This window comes from Leptonychotes weddellii, chromosome 8 (assembly GCF_054177405.1).
Source record: "Leptonychotes weddellii isolate Sample4059 chromosome 8, ASM5417740v2, whole genome shotgun sequence".
Lineage (NCBI taxonomy): Eukaryota > Metazoa > Chordata > Mammalia > Carnivora > Phocidae > Leptonychotes > Leptonychotes weddellii.
Genome location: NC_138376.1, coordinates 34,216,210 through 34,237,917, shown reverse-complemented (window position 1 = coordinate 34,237,917; position 21,708 = coordinate 34,216,210). Strand labels below are relative to the sequence as shown.

The following is a 21,708-nucleotide window of genomic DNA, read 5'->3' as shown; positions in this document are numbered from 1 at the left end:
TGGATAGAAAACCTTGCAGAATTTTAAATGTCCTCCGGATTAGAAAGTCGGGAGACCTTTCAGAAGAAGATACCTCAAAAATATCATTGTGTCCTGTGGCATCAATGACATTTGCCGTCTAAGCACTTGTGGAAGTTGATGGTATTGGTGAGTCAATGGACCACTGTCCCCATCGCTCATGTCTTTATGGGTTTTTTCCCTTTAGATCTAGGCTGCAACTGTATCTTGCTTTAACCAGCAGTAGAAGGAGGAAGTAACTCCATGGCAGTTCTGACCCTTAAGAAGCCTTAAGAAGGCCTAAGAACTCCCACTCTTGCACCTTTGGGAGCCCTGATGTACCATGTAAGAAGTCAGACTGTGCTGGGGAGACCGCGTGGAGAGGCCATGTGGAGGGGGAAAGGCTCTGGGACCACAAGGAGAGGGAAAAAGGCTGTCCCATCGTTCCAGCCAAGCCCAGCCTTCTTGCCATCTCACCAAGGCAGCAGACATAAGAACACACCCATCATGGATGTTCCAGCACCAGCCACCATCTTCCTTGCAGCCACACGAAAGACCCCCATCCAGATGAACCCCAGGCAGCCCACCCAATCCTGAGGAATAATAAACTGGTTGTTGTTTGAAGCCATGATGTTTTTGGCACAGCGTGTTATTTAGCAACAGATAACTGAAAAAAACAGCAAGAGAATTCAAAGGATCCTGACTGTGTCAGGTGATATATTTTTTCCATCCTCTACACAGCCAATAATACCTTTTCCATCAGCCCTCTTCCCTAACTCAGAACCACGACTCTGACATTGCTAAGCAGGTTTTCCCCTTCCCGTAGAAATCCTTTAAATCAGACTGCAGCGGGAACCGAGGGCACACATGGAACAAAGGATCCTAACAGAAACTGATGTTGGAAAGAGCTGGGCATCCACATGCATTACTGTCGCTGCTGCCTCCCCACCGACTTCTCCTGCTGGAGAGCACACGGCAATTGCTCGAGCTCACTTGCCAACAGGAGGTCAAAACGTCTTGCCTAAACACAAGACTTACAAATTTGGGATCTGAGGTATGATGTCATGTCTTAAAATGATAAGCTGGCAAAGAAAACAAATGGCATTTTGTAGAGATGTGCACCGTTTTCATGTTTACGCTACTTAAGATGAAGGTTCTAATAAGTCATCGGCTGTGTTCCTTTAAAGGGAAGTTTTATAACTGAGATGAATCACAACTGCAAAAGATCAAAGTGAAAAAACATCAATGATGCCATGGGGTACTTTTGAATCTTGTAATGAGTGATGATCATGTGCTCTTATGAAGTTCGTCCAACTGCCAACGCCAGATGTGTATATTAAGGAGAGAAGTTGTTTGTGCTGTGACAGCACCACTTCGGCTGCCAGACAGAGAACACAGAAGGATGAAGCCTCTCCGATTTTCGAGTGAAAAGTCTTGGCAGATGTGCTGATAAGCGGGGCCTCAGCAGAGTGCCAGAGCATCCTCTTTTGGACTCTCCTTCACTGCAAACAAATCATGTTTATCATCACCTCTGCACAGCTGTCCCCAGGCAGCATGACTACCTGCTCAAGGTACAGTTTGTAACACTTACTGGTGTCACTTACTAATGAGCAGAAATTAGTAAAACCGTCTGCAAGAAAAAAAAAGTAACAATACGCGAGGGAGCAGAGTCTAGATGGTATCTATTTCCTGGAAGCGTACTATAAGCAAAGCTCTACAGCAAACTCCTGACACTGACGGGAATTTGTATGGTAATAGCTCACACTTAATGAGCACTTACTACATGACAGTCGTTGTGTTACATAGTTTATGTACATGACATCATTTAACATCTTTGCAGCAACCGGTGAGGAAAAGACCGTTGTTACTCTCACTCTAACAGATGAGGAAGTTGAGGCACAGGAAAGTCAGGTGCCTGGCCTACCACCATACAGCTAGAACCAGTCAGTGGGGGAGCTGGGATTTCAATCCAGACAGTCTGACACCAAAGCCCCCACCTTTATAATCACTATGTGAGGCTGAATGAAGACCCAACCAGTTAACCCAGAACTTGTCCTTGTCCAAATAGCCAATCTCCCAAAAGTAGCCTTTTCAATATATAATCTGATCTCCGGAGGAAGGAGTGAAATTCCATTAACGGGAATCAATGGTATAAAATCCTCAACTCCATCAAACCATTACAATGATAAACAGATGGATACTATTTCTATGACAACCACTATTTGAAGATACATCATTTCGCTGGAGAGAAGGCTAAAAACAATTGCATTGTCTTTTTCTCTCCCGTCAGGAAAGCCTTTTTCTAAAGCCCTACTCTGTCAAGGGTTAATAACATAAGCCACTTTGAAATCTAGAGCAAGAGTTGACAAACTGCAACTTGTATGCCAGATCAGACCCACCACCTGTTCTTGTAAATAAAGATTTATTGAAACACAGCCACAACCATTCATTTATGTATTGGCTGAGGCTGCTTTCGAGCTCCATTGCCAGAGTGGAGTCCTTGTGACAGGAATGATACGGCACACAAAGCAGAAATTATTTTCTATTTGGCACTTCATAGAAAAAGTTTGCCAACACACATTCTGGAGGATTCTCCATTTAACATTATATATGCACCAATCAATCCAAATCCTATTATAGTTGAAGAAAATGGAAAATCCCAGGCGTTTTTCCTAACTGGGATGTGAAAACTTAAAGAACAATGCTGAGAAGAGTGCTGTGCACTCATGCTCAGGATGGCCAAGAGCAGAGCAGAAGGAAATAATCCAGTATAGAGACTCAACGTTATAGGATTAAAATGTTACTGACACCTACGCATCCTGTATCCAGGCACTGAGTTTGGCACACCACCTCATGATGTCAGAGAAATGACATCACATTGTCACACACATTTCTGGTCCTTGAAAAATGTTACTCAGTGGTCTGCGACTCAAGGTCTGCATCTGCTCCCCTCCCACACTCGGCACCCAGAGCCTGAACTCAGGTCACATATACACCATCTGCCCCTCTCCCCTGAACCCTCCTTGCTTTCAGAGCACCTCTCTGCCTTTACAGGGCAGCAAGCCTATCCACTGATTAGTTCTGCCAATAACCTCTTGGGAATGAGGTAATAGTATCCTCCCCCGAGAGAGAAGCGACTCTCCCAAAGCTACCCCGTTTCCTCACCTTCTGTCACCCCTTTCAGAACCGGGCAGCACCCACCCACCCTTCCCTGTTTCCTCTCCCAACCATCAACTTTTGAACATCAACTCTTGAGTGTATGGACACACACACAAACAGAGGGGCACGCACACACGCACACACACACTAATGGTTTTTCCAAGAAGTGAGAAAAGCTGCTGAGATCAGCAGGAAACATCTTTAAGAGATAAGTATTAGGGGCGCCTGGGTGGCTCAGATGGTTAAGCGTCTGCCTTCGGCTCAGGTCATGATCCCAGGGTCCTGGGATCAAGCCCCATATCGGGCTCCTGGCTCAGTGAGGAGCCTGCTTCTCCCTCTCTCTCTGCCTCTCTCCCTGCTCATGCTTTCTCTCTCTCTCTCTCTCTGTATCTCTGTGTCTCAAATGAATAAATAAAATCTTAAAAAAAAAAGAGATAAGTATTAGTAGCGCTAAATGTTAAAAGACTACTGTCCTGCTTTACGCATGACTGAAATGGATGTCCCTGCCTTTTCAGGAACTCAAGGGCTAATTAGGTAACAAGTGGCTTCCATCGCAAGGCATCTTCCCCCATTCACGGCCATCCAGGAACGTCAGCCAAAGCCCAAACCAGACAAGACAGCCCCTCTCGGTTCTGTCACCTGCACTGCAGAACCACTGGCTCTCATGACCAGAGATTCGGGGCGACCGGAGGCTCTCGTGTGGCAGCCGCCTAACAGAACATTCTCAACCTGAATGGAGCCAGCACTAACCCAACATTGTGAACCTATACACATGCAAGGAGGAGAAAAGAAAAACTTCAAAGACTGGCTTTTGAGGCAGGAAACCTCCCTGGTTCAGACAAGCAGTGAGCCTGGGTGAAAAGAGACAGCGGCAAGAGGAGTTCCCGCTGCTAAAAGACATGCTGCCTGGGGAGGCAAAGACTTGATCAGTCCTTTTCTCTTAGTTTTAGGGGAAGATAGGTCACTCTCTCTGTCCAGGCAGGTGTATCATTATATAACAAATACTTCAGCCAGCTGTACCTCCACCACAAACCAAATTAAACTCTCTAAACCCGACGGCTGGGACTCCGACGCATTCACTCATCAAAGGCAGAGTTCAGTACGTTTCCACTGGCACGTCAGTTTTCATGTCATATATATCAAATAATCTTTAATCCCTAAATGCAGTTAAATGCTGCTGTACCCAGTTTGATCAAATCGGTTTTGGAGGTGGGGGGTGGGGAGAAAACCTGCCTCAATTTAGATTTAGGAGGAAAATGCATATTGGCCCAAATGGATTACGTGTACTTCCTTAAACGAATGCCCAATCAACCTTCTGGATGTCCAGACAGACAAACACACCAAGGCGGATTAAAGCTGGTTTGACTCTATCTGTTAAAAGAAACTATCTATAACAATTACCAGAACATGACCAAACAACCGTGTTGTAACAATCAAGCAAGTTATCATTTGCAAATAAATTCTTTGTAATTAAGCAGTGTGCTCTTTATAAAGGGAATTGAGTGGGCGAGCTAAAAAGTTAAAACACATTCTTAGACCATGGGAAACACATGCAAATGCTTTTTGACTAAGCTCAAGATTTTTCAGTCTGTTGTTTTCCTCCTCAGCTCTCATGGGTCTGTTCGGCCCTGTCTATTGTGTACGGCGGATGAGCACAATGCTTTAGCATGTACTTACAGTGACTGAATACTTATCCGCTCATGTCCCCCAAGTTAGGTAAGCCTTAGCAATTTTGTGGCAAAGTTACAAGTGTAATTTGATCGTCTACTAACTGTGAAGTTCTGCTAACTGTCCCTCATCAAAATACATGCAGATAGCAAACCTGGCAAAGAAACCGTTTACGTAAAATTAGCCCTAACTGCTCTGGGACCCTTTCCTCATAGGGTCTCCACACACCCCTGTTACCATTTCCAATAGGAAGGCAAGTACTTACTTCTGGGTTCCCGGGGTCCATCCACTGTAACTTTAATAGCTCTGTGATAGGTGGCTACTTGGGGAGGATTTGTGAAGACAGTTATGGTCAAGGTGAAACTCTTGCCTGCAGATGTAAAAGGGGAAAATCCACAGTGAATATAAAAAGACAGTCCCAGGGATAACAGAACAATACAGCTGTCCAGATGGCTCCTGAGCATCTCTGAGGAGCTAATGAAACAAACACAAGAGATGGGGCTCCTCGTTCTCAATAAGAGAGCCTCTGATGGCCACTTTACGGAGTGATTAAACTCGTTGAGCATACAGATCATCTTCACCGCAGTGCTATACAAGAGGGCTCCAACTCCCAAAAAAAGCCGCTGGGTAGCAACAGTGGTAATGAAAACAAAAACGCTGGTCCACTTGAGGAGGATTCTCTGCCTTCCAGTTCTCTCCAGCATCAGGAACACATCCAAACACAGACAATTTTAGAAGTCTTTATTTAGGATTAGGTCGTGACCCCATGAGAGAACAATAGTAAATCACTGTTGATTGTGTTATTTACTTCACATGGCTTTAGCATTTCGTTTGCTTAACTGCACTGCAATAAGAAGATGAAAGAGGAAGGTTCTTATGGGAATCATTTTAACAGGAGCCAGTGTCTCCCGTCCTGCCTTAATGTGCCCGAGGTATGATGATTTCATCATCGCTGGAACAAAGTTTTTCCCCTCCCTGCCCACCCCTGCCCTAGCATACATCCTTGCTGTCAATCCTGAACCAACTCCCTGACAGTGACTTCTTTTTCGCTAAACGTACATGATGTCTCCCAACATAAATAGGAATTGGTGCTTTTAGCCAAGGTTGCGCTTCATTGAAATACGACATCTGATGTTTCAAATTAATGAGCTGAAGGTGATGAATAGAGGTGGGGGAAAGAAGACAGGGAGAAGTTTGGGAGCAGACACGGATGTTGGCCTTCTCCGGAAGAAGATCCCAGAGTCTGTTACACAGACTCACTGACAGTTGTAATCAGTTAGATTTGCAACGGTTAGTCATGTCAGATAGTCAAAACTGCAAACTGTTATAAGACAGGAAAAGGTGGGCGTGAAACAGTGACTCAATAAAACCTTCGTGGCAATCTCGGGCCAGAGCGTGCACTTGGCCTGCTCCTGTACCAGACCTTGAAACAGTTCGTTTTGTTTTGCTTTGTTTTTTTGGTCAGAGACTGTTTTTTCCCTTTACTGAAAGCTTGAGGGTATTAAATCAAAACACAAATCTTAAACAATATGTAGCAATGCAGAGTTTAATGCAATCTTTTCAAAGCTTAATGTGGAACAGGTTCTATGCAAGGCTTAATGTAGAACAGGTCTTTGGCTGTCAAATCTAGTGAATGGGTTTTCTTTTCAACCCCGATCATGTAAGTTCCTAAAATATGTTTAAGACACACATCATTTGTTACTCAGTATATATAGTTTTAAGTCTCTTTGGCTATACTTTTCCATGGCCAATATTAAAAAAAAAGAAAAGAGAAGAGAGGAGAGGAGAGGAGAGGAGAGGAGAGGGGAGGGGAGGGGACGGGAGGAGAGGGGGAGAGGAGAGGAGAGGAGAGGAGAGGAGAGGAGAGGAGAGGAAAGGGACAAGACAGAAGTGGGGGAGGGGAGCAGACAGGGAAAGATGAATATTGATTAGAAAACTACTAACTGCCAGCCACCTCATACACATTATCTCATCTAATCCTCTCCAGTTAGGTTCATCACCTGCAGTTCACAAATGAGGAAACCGAAGCCCAGAGAGGCTTAGTAATTTAACCACACAACTAATAAGAGGAAAAAATCAGGGTCTGAATCCAGGTCTTCCAGGCCTTAAAATGAGCGCTCTTCTTTTAAACTTTGTCAGAGAACATTTAGAAAAATTAATAGATAATTTATTTCCACACATGTCCCCATCAGCTCTGTAAGACCAAGGAAGAGTAAATATAAATCCACTAATGTAGTATCTCAGCCAGGATGATGAAAGCATCTATTCTTAAAGTGTCACTGATAGATCATATTTCATCCATTATAGACTGAATGTTACATGGGTTTAAAGAAATACAATTGTCTGGTTAGGAACCAGAGGATTTATTATAAACATTAGGGCTAACTGGAAGAAAAAGGCAGCTGACAGTGAACGAGTTACAGAAAACTCCAAGTGTACAGAATTGGAGATTAGAAAGCTGCATAGGAAGCCACCGGATCCAGATCAAGACCTCAAAACAATGTAGAGATCTGGAGGAGTGAATAGGCTGAATCCCGAGATTGAAAGTTAAGTGAGATTAAACCATACAAGATGCCGTTCTGGGTCAGATCAGTGGTCTGTGAGCCAGGACTGTGTTTCTCCCAGGGTGGTTCTTGCAAGGCAGCTGTCATCCATGGCACAAACCTTAATAAAGCAAGGATGTGTATGTCTCACTTGTCCTAATGAGTCTAAATAACCTGCTAAAATTATCTCGAATCATGAACTTATCTAAACCAGTTCTGAGAATACTTCTATTTGAGATTTTCACATCTTCCTTCGGATATTAAAAGTCATCGACGCTTCTCCCAAATTCAAATTTTGTTTTGTAAAAACAAAAGTCAGTATAAAATTTACCCTATAAGTATAAAGCACCTAAATGTTCAAAGCAGAACTGGTAAAAATTTCTTTTTAAAAGAGGTAGGTTTGGGGGAGAGGAAATTAGTACTTAAACCATGACTACAATCTTCTAAAATCAAATCCTGAGGATCAAGATGTACTTTGACAACTAAAATAAAAATTAAGGAGGTTCCCTCTATCTCTTAACTGCCCCTTCAGAAGGAACATGAACATATGTTCAAGAAACTTCCAGAAACTACTACCCAACTAAGTAATTGGTTTTTCACCTCATTAATAATAATACATCTCCTAAGTCAAATGTTTCTGTGAGTACTCATGATTTACTTAAATTTTTTTTAAAAAACTAAAAAAAAACTTTTTCTAAATCCGTTGTTTATTACTTTTCATAAGTGATAAAAATGCTGGCTCCTACTGAGGGAGCTAGCTAGCACTAATGACAACTAATTATACCATCCTTGGCTTCATCTAGGAACTAGTTCCAAACTATGTCCTCAAGTCATATATTCTCCAAGATAAATATAGGAACTGTCATTGAAAGACAATCCTACCCTAGCTCGAGAGGTTATTGGGAACAGTCTGATAGGGTAAGATTGCAAGCAAGGATTGTATCTTAGATTGATACAGTACCATGCTCTGCACCCTGTAGGTGCTTAAAACTGCTTGTAGACCACAAGCAGCTTGTTTGATGTAAAAGTGAGGAAGCACAGCAAGAAGACTTAAGGACCAAATATTTCTGCTGAAACAGCAAACAAATACTTCTGTTTAAAATATAAAGGAGAAAAAAGGAAAAAACTAAAAAACATAAGCCACTCCTAACTTGATGCAAGTTTCACAGATGCTCTACTTTTAATTCAAAGTACTTTCAAAAGTCATCAGATAACCCATAATGACCAAGTAGTGAAGTGACTCCTTTATACATCTAAAACTATTTTTCAATTTCTGAGAATTTACCTTTCTACCACTGAAAAGAAAAAGTGTTAACATTTGAGAAACTTGGTACTCTTTATTTTTTCATGCTTCTCAAAATAGAAAATTGTAAATAGCTGGGAGAAAAAAAAAATACTATGGTAGCGACGTGATGATCCAGACTTCATAAGAGAAATGTAGAAGTGTAAAAATCAGAGAGGAAGCTGGAAGGAGTTTTTTTTTTTTAGAAAACAGGTCAGGCACCCAGGCAGGTTAAAGGGTTTCCTGCCACTGAAAAACTGACCTTTTTTTTTTTTTTTTTCCCAAAGAATGGTATCTCTTATCAGTGTTCTCTGTCCTTTTGTCCTCTTCATTTCGGTTTGATATTACTGTTTCCTTTCATATAACGTTAATGTCATGATATAAAAATCTATTATTAGTGATAAATCAATTTTTCTTTCTCTCTCCACCCGCTCCCCCCACCCCCAATCTAAGTCTCGAAGACAAGTCTGGACCAATTTCTCCATCCTGCCTCTGGCAGCCGACTAGCATTTCAGATCCTCCACCAAGTCCCGGCTGCTTCAAAGGAAAAATCCTACTTTCTTCAGTTAAGATCATAAGAAATATAGGGGGAGGGGGTCAGCTCTGTTTGGACATAATTACACTTCATCAAAAGAAGCTTTCTTCATCTTCCATGCGTGAAAAGTCTGCAAGCAGTTAAGTCTGTCTTTTTTTTTTTTAAATATAAAAATTGCTATTTGGGAAACCAGCCAAAACTCAGAAAGCCAATATAGTAAAACAGTGCACACCCTTTGTTTCTCTTTGAAGTTTCTTAAATAAATATGTTGAGGGTTTACAAAGTACACTATCACTTTGCCGTAGTTTCTACTCAAATTGATCAGAGAAAAGTTATGCAGCATCTATATAATACAAAAGCAAGGTAAATGGAAACACTAGCTTGACTGTGGAAGGTATAGTGTCCAGTCTTCTAAATATTGAAATTCATTACTCCAATTAAAAACAAAATAACGTTACATAAGAAGAAAAGAGGCAATTCAGAGCATGCAGGTAAATCATCATGTTCAAATGTTTCTTGATTCCTACTAGAAAAAAGAGAAACTTTAATTGTACTGTGGACCTGCACCAGTAAGAGAAAAAAAAAAAAAAAAAGAATGCACACACTTCACACCTAATCAGTCAACAGTGAGATAGGCTGTGTCTTTTTTCCTTTTAATGAAAGTAAACTAAATCTGATGCAGAGATAACCCCTTTAGTTTTGAGTCTACCAGAGGCTCTGAGCCTCATTTTATTTCAAACAACCTTTCAGTGACAGTATCTCATTAGCATGCATCATTTTTTTTTTTTAAGTTAAAAAGTACAGCTTCTTGGCCCTGTTCCTAGAAAGTAAACTAAAACTACTCATCGGAAACAGCCTTGCTTGAATTTCCCTTATCAAGTTTTTACAATGGTAATAATATGACATCTGATCCAAACTAAAGAGCAATTATCGGACATGGTTTAAAAATTGATGCTTCTCATTTCCTAATTCGAACCTGGGTAGAAGTCGTTCCATAGGTCATTCTAATTTATTTCACCTCCGTCCTAAAGTGGTCTATTTTCTCGCTTCTTATCGAAACACTTAAAATGGAAATATTAGATTCAATAAATGCATAAATGAGAATACTTCTTGTGAAGGACCAGTAAAAGTCTCTCCACAGGAAAGTAAATAAAAGCCAAAATATTGGTTTCCTTAGAGACTTTTTTAAAACATTAATCCCCTTTATGAAACAGCTATGAAAACCCTAAAAGAAATTATTTTCTATTTTATGATCTTTTTAAGGACCCCCAATATGTGAATCTGGATGCAGATGGGGGAGACCCTCAAATAATGTGGAAATTATTTAGAGTCTTAATCACTCATCTGTCTAGACTACTCTAGATAGTCATTGTAACATAGGTAACACATCATTCACTGATTCAAATGAGAAGCCTTCTGTAAAAAACTATGACTTTTTAAAAATAGGTTCTTATTACAAAAGTAAGTTAATTCATACAGAGGTAACCTATGTGCTAAGTGAAGAACTTTGGGCTACATATTCAGCCTTTAATCACACTGGCTGTCCTTGCTACAACATAGAGCAAAATTGATATTATCAGGAAATTGATCCAATACATTCCTTTTTCTTTCTTCATTGTCACTCAATTTACTCCGTTATTTGGCTCCTCATAATTCAGAACTTGAACCTCCAACTGTTCTCTCGACCTTATGTGCTCACACCCAGTGAAATTAGGGACTAGTTCTTCTGAAAACACTGTTTGAATTTTCAATATCATAAAACAAATGAAAAAAGCCTGAGCACTCAGAAAAACACTCAACTTCATCTGGACATATTTAAATAAAACCTTCAGCAATTCTGTTCAGTGGAAGAAGGTGCTGATTTGTATATAGACTAGCCTACATTTCATCAGGAGATCCTGATGTGTTTATTCCACTACCAATATTAAAAACCAGAGACCTACCTCTTCCACTCCGGCCCACAAATCTCAGATCGTTGAACCTTGCTACTTGGTTTTTCATAACAGCAGAGGCATTTCGGAGCTCAGCAGAATAATTTTCATCGTTCCCCGCCATGACAGTAACCACAGTCCCATCTGGTACCTCTCCGAGGGCTACCACCTACATAAAACAGGAAACACAGCAGCAATAATGGCACATCAGAAAAGCTTAAAAACTGAGCATATACTCCCATTGCAAACGATGTGTCTTATCAGGATTTAGTGCTCTAGTCCAGTCACGGCAGATAGGAACGAAGCATCTGCATATGGGTCAGGAGGCCACTTCAAACAGACCCATGTTTCAGGGTCCACCCATTTCAAAGGCAAGCAAAAGTTTCCTTCATTTGTTGTTGGACCCCTCGCAGAATACATGTACATTTTTATTAAATCCCCATGTTAGGCTGTCCATAGGAATTATGCCACAGAAGGAAGGCTGATGCGCCATCTGCAGATGGCATCGTACATATTAAGGCACCACCTGTCTGCAGCCTGGAGATCCCCTGAGGTATGGTCTCATCCAGATCCCAGGCTGAAAAAAAAAGTCTGGTCCGCTCTATGGGAGAAGACATTGAGGTGAAATCCTAGAGTTCCTGACGATATGGAAGCTTAAATATGGTGTGGTATCCAGCACTATATTTCATCTCCTTACTTTGGGCTACATATTCAGCCTTTAATCACACTGCAAATAATTACTGAAGGCCCACCCTGCGGTGGGATGGAGACAAAGCCATCGCGAAACTTCAAGTCTAGGTGCAGAATCAAGGTATACAACGGGCTGAAAATGGCCACTGACAAATGAGTAGTAGAGATAAAAAAAAAATACGCCCTTGGCCAAACTTTAGATTCTGTCTTGTCCCATCTGCCACTTTGAAATGACACAGTTTCCTCCTTCATCTTCAACAGCTAACCCGCAGCAGATTAACTCAGTCAAGTAAGGATCCAGATAATCAGTCTCTGAGGTCCACAAACTTTCACTGCTCCAAGGCTAGGCGGTCACACTTTTAACCAAGGGCAGCTGACCTGCAAATGGGTGCCTCTTTCTAACAAGAAGGCTGGTAAGGGAATGTTGGTGCAGGGGCTGCACTGTCACATAGACACACTATTCTTGATCCATTACCAAGACCCTGCCCCTTGATCATAGCCTCTTTCTCCACTAACTTCCAGGATCCTATATTCAGTGTTTCATTCTCTTCCTCATTCCGCTTCCAGATGCCCTTGAGGTGACTAAGCAATGGTTCCCACTAGAGTAGCCCACTGCTCTCTGAGAATAACGCCCACGTGCACTTGCCTGCCTTGCGAATATCCCACTGATCTTTCCTCTAGGCCTGGTGCTGCTCTCTCCTTTGTCGAGATTTCCACGAGGCAAACCTAGGCATCTGATTCCAGGCTCCCAATACAATTTGTACATAATTTCTCATTAATGCAAGTTTTTTTAGTGTGATAAAACAGACACTATAACTATGCTTTAGGGCTGAGTTTTCCTCACTCATGATCCCCACCCCAGCCCTCCTCTACAACATACCCTCTGTTCCATGCAGGCAGACCACCAGCCACACAAAAAACTCATCGTTTTGTTGTTGTTGTTGTTGTTTTTGCCCTTGCTTTTCTCTTTGGTTGTTTCTCAATGCCATGCCCGCTTTAGCACTTTGTTATTCGGCTTAAAACCCTATAGCCTTCCTTATAGAACCCACTTCCCCAGCACCCCACTGTACTCAAATGATCCTCATTTCCATGTACATATATCAGTGATCCATCTACTCCATTTGATACACTAGTCCAAAGTCACGAGACTCACCCCTAGGAGACTAGATTATATTAGATTGGAAACTACATGAGGGAGGGGCTTTCACTGGTCTTGCTCAACACCATATGCCCAGTGCCCAAACAGTACCTAGCACATAGTAAGTGTTTGATAAATATTTTTGAAATAAATTGAAGAAAGAGCTCCGTAAAGAGCACCGCCTCCCACAGCCAATAGTCTGTGAGTCTACAGCTAAAACTCCAAGAGAGAGAACCACTTAAAGGCTGAGTCAGCATCCTTCCGTAACAGCAACATGCTCTTGCACCAAACTAGTTTTCTGACAACTTTTTCAGTCCCAGAGAAGAGGGATTCACCGACTATCCTACTGGTGACTCAAATTCAATCTGAGAAGTCTCCCAGGCCTAGCACAAATCCCTGGAGAACATGATTTCCTCCCTGCATGCTTGATCTAGTGCCTCAAGGGGCTACTGAATAGAGGTAATGTTGTACTCCTACTAGAGACAATATGCTTTTCAATTTTTCGAATTCACAAGGCTAAAAATGTGAACAATTGAAAACATTGAAATAATTGACCGTGTTTGGCCAATACGTATCTGCACATCTGACATTTTTTTTTTACACTCAGCATATTGTGTTTTAGCACCTGGCGTGTGCCTTTTGATATCAAAGTAAAGACGGAACCAGTAAGCATATTAATGAAGGCAGATAAGTTTGTACTGCTCAAAAGAAAATGAATGTGCCAAAAATCAAGAGGCCCCTCTTTTTTCCCACCTCTCTTTTACATCTGCTATGATGTCACACAAGTAACTTTATCGCCAGGAACCAGGTTTCCAATATAAATTGGAAATATTTTTTTAAGTCTGTATAATATAGAAGATACTGTATAAGTAGAGTGTAATTACAATGATGTACTTTTTGTAAGATGAGGAGGCTAACTTCGGTTCCAAGTCTGCTGTGTGCTAAACATGGGCTTTAACTTATAAGCATCCTGAAAGGGTTCAATTGAACATGTAATTCTTTACTTCGTGTCTTGAGATGTTTTTTGGTGTTGTTGAGAGATAAAGGATGACTGCTGATGGGTTTCACTTCTGTCTGGCTAAATTAAAAAAAAATAAAGAAATCTGCCCCAATATAAAGATTTTCAAGAGCTCTGGGACATTATTATTTTACTGCATATTTTTAACATAATGGATTTTTTTTAGTTAGAAGAAAAGGAAAATTGATTCAATATGGGAAAATATGAAAGAAAAGATCCCTAAGAGTGAAATACACAAATCCACTTTTCTTTGCTTGAGCAGCAGAATAATGACCATGTTAAATACTGGTATGCTTTACGTATTACACTTAATAACAAAACAAATAGGTAATCACAAATTGTGTGAGTCTTCTAGGAGGCTGAGAACTTGGCCTAAAAATGAAATGCTCACAGAATGTGGTGACAACTTTTCCTGTTATGGCTGAACTCTATTTTAATGGCTAAATATATGGGTTTTTTTCTACTATTCACGCTACCAAATCAAATACCTAATGTTTTCCTGAGGAAAAGAAAAGAGGGAGGGAGTACTATATTTGACTTTATATCAATCAGAAGTATAATTATATGTCAGAGGGTTTTAAAAAAAGTAGATCTCTGAAGCTAAAAAGTTTCCCTTGGAGATTCTCAACTGTGTTTATCTAAAAGAAAACCAAAAGAATCAAGAAAGTTTTACACATTTCATCTGTACCAAACCCAAGCAATGGAAAACATTTTAAGGGGTAGAGAGCAGTCAAAAACCATTCTTTTAACTAGTTAGGAGTAAGTACGCATTAAAAGTCGTTTCCATACTACCCAACACTAAAGTTGCGTTCTGCAAAGAATAGTTTGTGATGAAACCTTAACAATTACATTTCTAGGTGTTTTTAAAATATAAAGTCTACCAATTCAAGAAATTTCAGGGAGAAAAAGGAAGTAATTTTGTGTCCTAACATTTCAGAACAGAGAAAGAAGTTCCTTTATTTAGCACACCTCACTAGAACTAGCACTTAAATCACATGATACATAGCTTGTACAGAATAAAGTAAAAGGATACTTAACCCTACAAACTACTGAAATTTTGTATAAGATTCCTTATGACCAAATCTGTGAATTACTCTAAAAGAGCAGCAATACAGAATTAGCTCAGACCCTTAAAATTGTTTTTGTGGTCTTATTGTATGGAAATTAAAATTGCCTTTGACATTTCCATGGACAGAAGTCTAATTTTAACCAATCAATTACTCTTACACACCAATATCATTTGGCACATTGTACTTGCAGCAAAATTGAAATATAATCTTTTTCAAGATAAAATCTGATCTTTCTTTGGAATAAAAAGATGTAAGAGAGCAATTGAAAAAAGGGAAAATTGTATTCCTATGGTAATTATTTAAAGATAACTTCAAATAAACTATTAAAAAGTTTAACAAATGCTACAGTTAATTTTTAGAATTTATCCTCGAATTTAGGAAAACCCAACTAAGTTGCAGAGAAAAAAATAAATGCAATATAAAATACCATTTCACAATTTTAAAAATATATGTCAAAGAATAATTTGATGGAAATTATTTCAATACAAGCCAGGAATTTATGTGCCATGTATCAAGCTGGTTTAGATCATCTAACAATGGATGTTCTGGAATTTTGAAAGGAGACAAACAGCAATGCCAATGGGAGAATATAATGAAAGATATCTTAACCATGTCTTTTTCCAAATATAAGTTTTTCTTAAAATTTTTAAATATTTATTTTCTACCTAAAATTATGTTTCAATTACCTTTTATATATTCAGCCCTAAAATTTTTAACTTTAATTTTTATTGCATTTAAAGACATAACAAAAATGTATCTGTCCTCACACAACCTGAAATCTATTGTGATTTACGTAATTTTGCTTAACAATTCATAGTAGGCTCAATAAGGTTTTAAAAGGTTTAATAACCTGTTTTCCTTTGTTTGGGTATAATTACATTCAAAAAGACACAAACATAAAACCTGATCATTACATACATTAGGAAAATACATCTCACTAATGTCAAATATTTATTAGTTGCATACTTGTTTTTGAAGAGGAAAATAGCCAGTGATGTTGAAAAAATTATTTTCAAATAGAAATTGCTCTATCATTTTGAAACCCTACTTATGACAAATACTAAAAGGTATCATCAAACATACAGAATTAACTATGAGTAATAGATCATATATCTAAAAATGTGTTTTCTTTCTTTAACATTGCCAGAAAAACATATGATACTGGTAAATATATAGTCCAGTGTTCCCCAACTTAAAACAGCACAATAGCCTTGCACCACTTTTAGTTTTAAAACATACATCTGGACTTAAAATTTCTGCATAGTGTTTCAGCTTGAAGCTATTTAAAGCAACTGAGTTATAAACCCTGAACACCAGGCTTCATGGTGGAAATGCTGACAGACCCCTAACTATTAGGGTGCTACTGGACACAAAGTTGACATGTTCTCTCCCTATTTCTACCAGACCATTAACTAATGAACTGCATTTGCAAACTGCTTTTTGGGTTTGTTTGTTTGTTTTGTTTTGTTTTTTGTCATGAGAATTATCTAAGACAGAAAGGGCATGGGGATCCTCTAATAGTATCCCTTAACTATTTTAAGCTTTCAGTGAGATACACCTGAAAGAAATGTTAAAAATATTCATTTCCATTTCCTTGACACCTGGAAGGACTGAACATTACACAACTGCAGACCTTTGTTAAAAATATAATACTAATAAACAACTTTGCATATTTTAAAACATACTAGTTGTTTTTGCATTTTTACATGCCGAGTATAAACAAATTATAAGTATTCTTGAATAATCTCTGAACAAGATCAGATGAACAACACTAATACCTTACTTATGTCTTAATATAATACATTGTCAGTATCATCTTGAAGCATTATTTTAAATTAACACATCAAAACACCATATATTAAATTCAGTTCTGATGCTCTATAGTGCTGAGTTCAGGGTCACAGACATAAAATATGGGCTCAATAAATACTGCATTGATTTGAATCCCAGATTTCTCAACAATTAAGTTCTGTGTGTTTGTGTTTTTAAATATATTTACCTATTATCTACCCAACAACACTATAACTTACTTTGTATGTGGCTTTAAATATGATAGCCAAATTATGGTCACCACTTCTAAAACTGAGACTTCTTCATATTATTTCTTCATTGCATATGTATTTGATTATGTTACAAGGGTGTAGAAAGTCTACTGCTCTCAGGCTTTTATCTCAAAAGAAAGGTAAAGAGAGATTGTTTTTACTAACATTCAGATGAAAACAATAAAAAATGTTGTCAAAATCTGGATGTTCCAAATCTCTACACATCTTTTTCAGCAGAGACAAAACTTATATACCGAGTGGATCTCAGCAATCACCAAGTGTCTGAATTTTCTTAAATACAGGTATGGGGATAGAAGGACACAGCGAATCAAGTCTTAAATTAACTCAATTTATTTTTTGATTAATATGAATTAAAATACTTAATTTAATATGGCCATGTATAATCTATGGCTTTGTTTACTGGTTAAAAGTAAAACTGCTCTGTAATTAACAACAAAGGGTGATTAATAGCAAAGAAAACTATTTATTTTCAAAATAATTTTAAAACGGTGGTAATGAGAAAACCTGAAGATTACCAAAATATCTGAGAATAGCTCAAACGAAACTGCATTCTATCTTTACGCCACAAAGATCATTTCTATCCAAAATACCAAGGCTCAAAATCAATTCACCACCATAAACGTAGGAGAACAGTTCAAGACAGTTATACCTTAAACATGATTAGCAGAAGAAAAAGAATGTACAATACCAAACATCTAAATGATATCTTTTAAAACGTAGGCAACTACTCTTTTATTTTCATATATCCTGACTTGGAATGCCTGACGTGGTATTTTTTAAACAAAATACCTACGTATTTGTATTTGCTGTTTTCATCCAGGTTTTTTGTTCGTGTTTTGAGGGTTTTTGGGTGGGGGGGGAGGGAAACAAATTTCCACCCTTCGCTTAAGAACGTGGAAATTAGAACGTTCTGGGCCTAGGGACGATGAACATCATAAAAGATATCTCTTGTGTGGAAATTCGAATTTCTAGAATTCACATATATTCTGAGCTTTTCGTATTTCAAGGAGGAAAACGTTAACCTACAAAATGGGTGGTTTATAAAAGGAGAAATGGGACGGTTAAAACACACACACACACACACACACACACACACACACTTCTTGAACTAAATGCAAAATGAAACCTGCCCCAGAACGCAACATCCCCTTTCCTCAACAATTCATTCTGATTTCTGTTCCGATACAAGACCCAGCTAGATAACCAGCTCTAATTGACCTGGACTCCTCTTTCTTTCCACCCCACCCACACACGGAATCTGAATTGGTGCGTGGGGTGGTGGGTGATCCACAACTGGGAACTGCCAGTGGCCTGTAGGAGCTTGGCCCCAGGGTTCACAGTGGAGGAACTGGCACGATTCCTCCCTCCTCCCCCCACTTCACCAGGCCTCGCTTACCCTGCTCTCCACAGATCCCAGAACCCAGAGGACCCAGGCCCACCTTCAGAAGTTCAGAGGCCAGACAGGGCCGGAAGCGTCTTCCCGGGAGCGCTCTTCTCCCTGTCTGGCTCACCGCCCCCTCCAGCCCCGGCGTCCAGTCCCGCGACTGTGGATTGCCCGGGAGCCCGTTTCTCCATCAAGCCCGTGCCTGCCGGGCCCTGGGGGCTCCCCGTCTCCCCCTGGCGAGGGCCGCCCCGGGAAACCTAGACCGCTCTATGGAGACCCGTCGTGCTACTGCCGAGAGGCTGCAGACCCTGCACCCTCAACCCGCCGAGCCGCTGCCTGCGGCTCCGGCTGCCGACACCCGCCCTCCAGCTAACGGGGCCGCCGGGCGGAGGAGGCCGCGGTGTGCGGGGAGCGCTCTCAGGCCTCGGGGGTCGCTCCTCCGCGCCCAGGCCACCGGCCGGAGCCTCCCTCGACCTTTCAGAAGCAGGAGGCCCGTTAGGGACTCAAGTCCTTTAAAAGTACCAATAAGAGAAATCCGCAAACTTTCACCTCCTTTTTCAAGGCGGGCGAGCCAAAGGCATTTCACAGGTTCCCCTTATCCCTCCCAGGTGGGGTGAGGCGGGGAGCTGGGTCCCGGCTCCCAGAGGCGGCCCGAGCCCCCGCCCCCTCCACTGGCCACCTCCCCGCACGCGAGGGTCCAGCGCCCGGGACTCCGTGGCTCCCCCGCCTCGGGGCGCGCGGCGACCCTGGCGGCCCCGCCTTCCTCCCGGTAACGGGAACTGGCGCGGGTCTGCGAGCCGAGCAGACGCCCCCGTCCTGTCTCCCCCTCACTCGCTCCCAGAGTCCCTAGGTTTGCCCGGGACCCTCTCGGACACCGGTTATGCGGCCAGCGCGCGGCAGCCGGCACCCGGCGCCCCGCCCCGGACGCTAACGCCCGGCGCCGGCACCCCACGAACACTGGCCCCCGAGTCCGGGAGGGGCCGGGGCCGCCGAGGCTCAGGCGGGTTAGAGAAGGGGGCGCCAAGCCGGGCGGAGGGGCGTCCGCCTGTGAGGGGAGAGGGTGGGAGCGCGCGGGACCCCAGGGAGGGGCGGCGCCGGCAGCCCGCGCTGCAGGGCGGGTGCGTCTGCCCAGCCCGGAGAACGCGGGAGTCCGTGGGGAGAAGGCCGGGGCTCCTCAGCCTGGGGGGAATGGGGGCGGGGTGGAATAAGCCGGGGTGGCGGCGCCCAGAGTGGGCACCTAGGGGCTCCTAGGGGGAGGGGAGACCGCTCACAGGAGTGGGTGAGAACGTTGGTCGCGAGGCTTGAGAGGTAATGAAAGGATAAAGGGGTCAGGGGCTGAGGCGGAGGCTGCGGGCACAGGTGGGAGAGGGAAGGATCTGCGCGGGGTCACCGCGTCCCGAGCCCACCGAGGGATCCGGAGGAAGAGGGCCAGTCGGGGGTGGGGGGGGCCACGGGGGGTCCCTCGGGTCAGAGCCACCAAGGTAGGAGGCCTCAGAGGCCGTCGGGGCCCCGGCCCCCGCGGGCATGGAGACGCCGGCGGGCAAGTCCCGCGGCGCCCGGCCGGGGGCGGGGGGCGGCCGCAGCTTCTTACCTTGAAGGCCACGGGCAGGGTCTTGTTGCAGCGCCAGTGCGAGGGCAGCACAGAGCACAGGAAGTTGGGGCTGTCGGTGCGGACGAGCTCGGCCGGGTGGTCAGCGATGATCTCCACCATGGTGCGGTTGTCGTGCGGCGGCCGCAACCGGGGCACAGCGGCCGCCGCTGCCGCCGCCGCCGCCGCCGCCGCCGCTGCCGCCGCCGCCGCCTCCTGCTGCTGTTGCTGCTGCTGCTGCTGCTGCTGCTGCTGCTGCTGCTGCTGCTGTTGCTGCTGCTGCTGCTGCTGCTGTTGCGCAGCCACCACCGGGCTCACGTCGCTCATCTTGCCGGGCTGCAGGCTGCTGGAGGGAGGGCTGAAGCGCCGGCTGGTGCTCGGATCTACGGGAATACGCATCACAACAGCCACAAGTTAGCGAAGTGGCCGGGGGAGGGGGAGGAGGGTGGAAATGAGGGGCGAGGAGGAGGAAATTGGGGGGGTGGAGGCGAGACGGGGGGAAAGGGGATGGAGGTGATGGGGCCGAGGAGGTGAGAAATCAAGTTCGGTGAAGCCGACTGCCGGGAGGAGTCTGACGGGGGCCGGCGGTGACGATGCGGAGCGGTCGGGTTGGCGGGTTGGGAGACCCGGGAGGCACAGATCTGGCCGGAGCCTTTGGAACGCCCGCGGTGGCCGCTGAGAACCGGCGCGGGGATGTGTGTGGCCTGGGGAGGCAGGGGGCTTCAGTTTGCAGCTTGGAGTGGGGTCCCTTGGGGCACCGCGTCCTGGGTGCGCTGGCGCCCCCTCCCAGGTCGAGTCCAGCGATGGATCGGAGTGGGTTCAGCAGTCCAGCCCCGCGGCCAGCATAGCCGCGCACTGCCCGCCACCGCCGCGCCGCGCTCGCAGCTACCCAGCTGCCGGCGTCCGCGCCGCCGCCCGCCCTCCCGCGCTGCTGCCGCCGCCTCCTCCGCGGCGGCCTCCGCTCCCCCCGCGCCGGCCGCACGCTCAGATTGCTCCCGCGGCGGCTGCCAGCCCGGCTCCCCGGCTCCGCTCCTTCCTTTCCTTTCTCCTCTTCTGGCCTTCTCACGGCCACCTCTTCGCATCCAGTCCCTCCTGCTATTTGCAAAGCTCCCCTGACCCTCGCGCGTCGAGGTGCCAGGAGGTAAGTCGCGGGCAGCGGATCTCGAGGCAACGGATCTCGAGCCTGCGAATCGCAGCCGCTGCCGCCGCCCGCCGGCCAAGAGCAGGAGCCCCCGGACGCAGCGCGCAGCTTCCGAAGCCGGAGAAGCGGCCGGGGTCAAGGGGAATCTCGCCTGATCGCGTCCTCTCGCTTCTCCCCCCGACCCAGGACAAGGAACCCCGTCTTGGTCGCACGAGGTTGAAGCTGAGACGCCAGAGAGCCGCGGGCTGAACTGACTGTCGTTATTTTTCGTTGTAACTTCAGGAGAGGAGGAAGGAAAATTCTTGAGCGTCTGTGCTGACTTCTCGGCACTCTTCACCCTTCCCCCACCCCACCCCCCCACCTCTGCCGGAGCGGCTCCCAGGGAAAAAATGATTTTGCAGGGCTTGGGTGCTTTTTTGTCTTAAGTGACACCAAAAAATGGGGTGGAGGGGACACTTGTCAAATAGTTTTTAGAAACTCAAGTGGGTGGCTGGACACTTT

The 21,708-nt window shown here is 43.8% G+C and overlaps 1 protein-coding gene and 1 long non-coding RNA gene across 23 annotated transcripts in view; one reads left to right on the top strand and one right to left on the bottom strand.

Annotated features, from left to right (window-relative positions):
- The window catches only part of LOC145723005 (uncharacterized), a 54,274-nt gene extending 50,004 nt beyond the window's left edge, over window positions 1-4,270 (top strand). For 11 of the 19 annotated variants that reach the window (XR_014147677.1, XR_014147685.1, XR_014147683.1 and 8 more), the window contains one exon: window positions 212-384. This is a non-coding gene — a long non-coding RNA (uncharacterized LOC145723005). Of the gene's footprint in view, window positions 1-211; window positions 385-3,671 lie in introns of those variants that run through there. The other 8 variants (XR_014147682.1, XR_014147687.1, XR_014147686.1 and 5 more) reach the window with 5 other exon arrangements.
- RUNX2 (RUNX family transcription factor 2) overlaps window positions 1-20,976 on the bottom strand; it is a 123,963-nt gene extending 102,987 nt beyond the window's left edge. For 2 of the 4 annotated variants that reach the window (XM_081828357.1, XM_081828358.1), the window contains exons 1-3: window positions 20,070-20,974; window positions 11,128-11,284; window positions 5,090-5,194 (exon numbers count right to left, since the gene is read on the bottom strand). In XM_081828357.1, the coding sequence (XP_081684483.1) occupies window positions 5,090-5,194; window positions 11,128-11,284; window positions 20,070-20,465 (658 nt within the window). In that variant the 5' untranslated portion in view covers window positions 20,466-20,974. Of the gene's footprint in view, window positions 1-5,089; window positions 5,195-11,127; window positions 11,285-20,069 lie in introns of all 4 variants that reach the window. The other 2 variants (XM_081828359.1, XM_081828360.1) reach the window with 2 other exon arrangements.
- Between the last annotated feature and the right edge of the window lie 732 nt (window positions 20,977-21,708).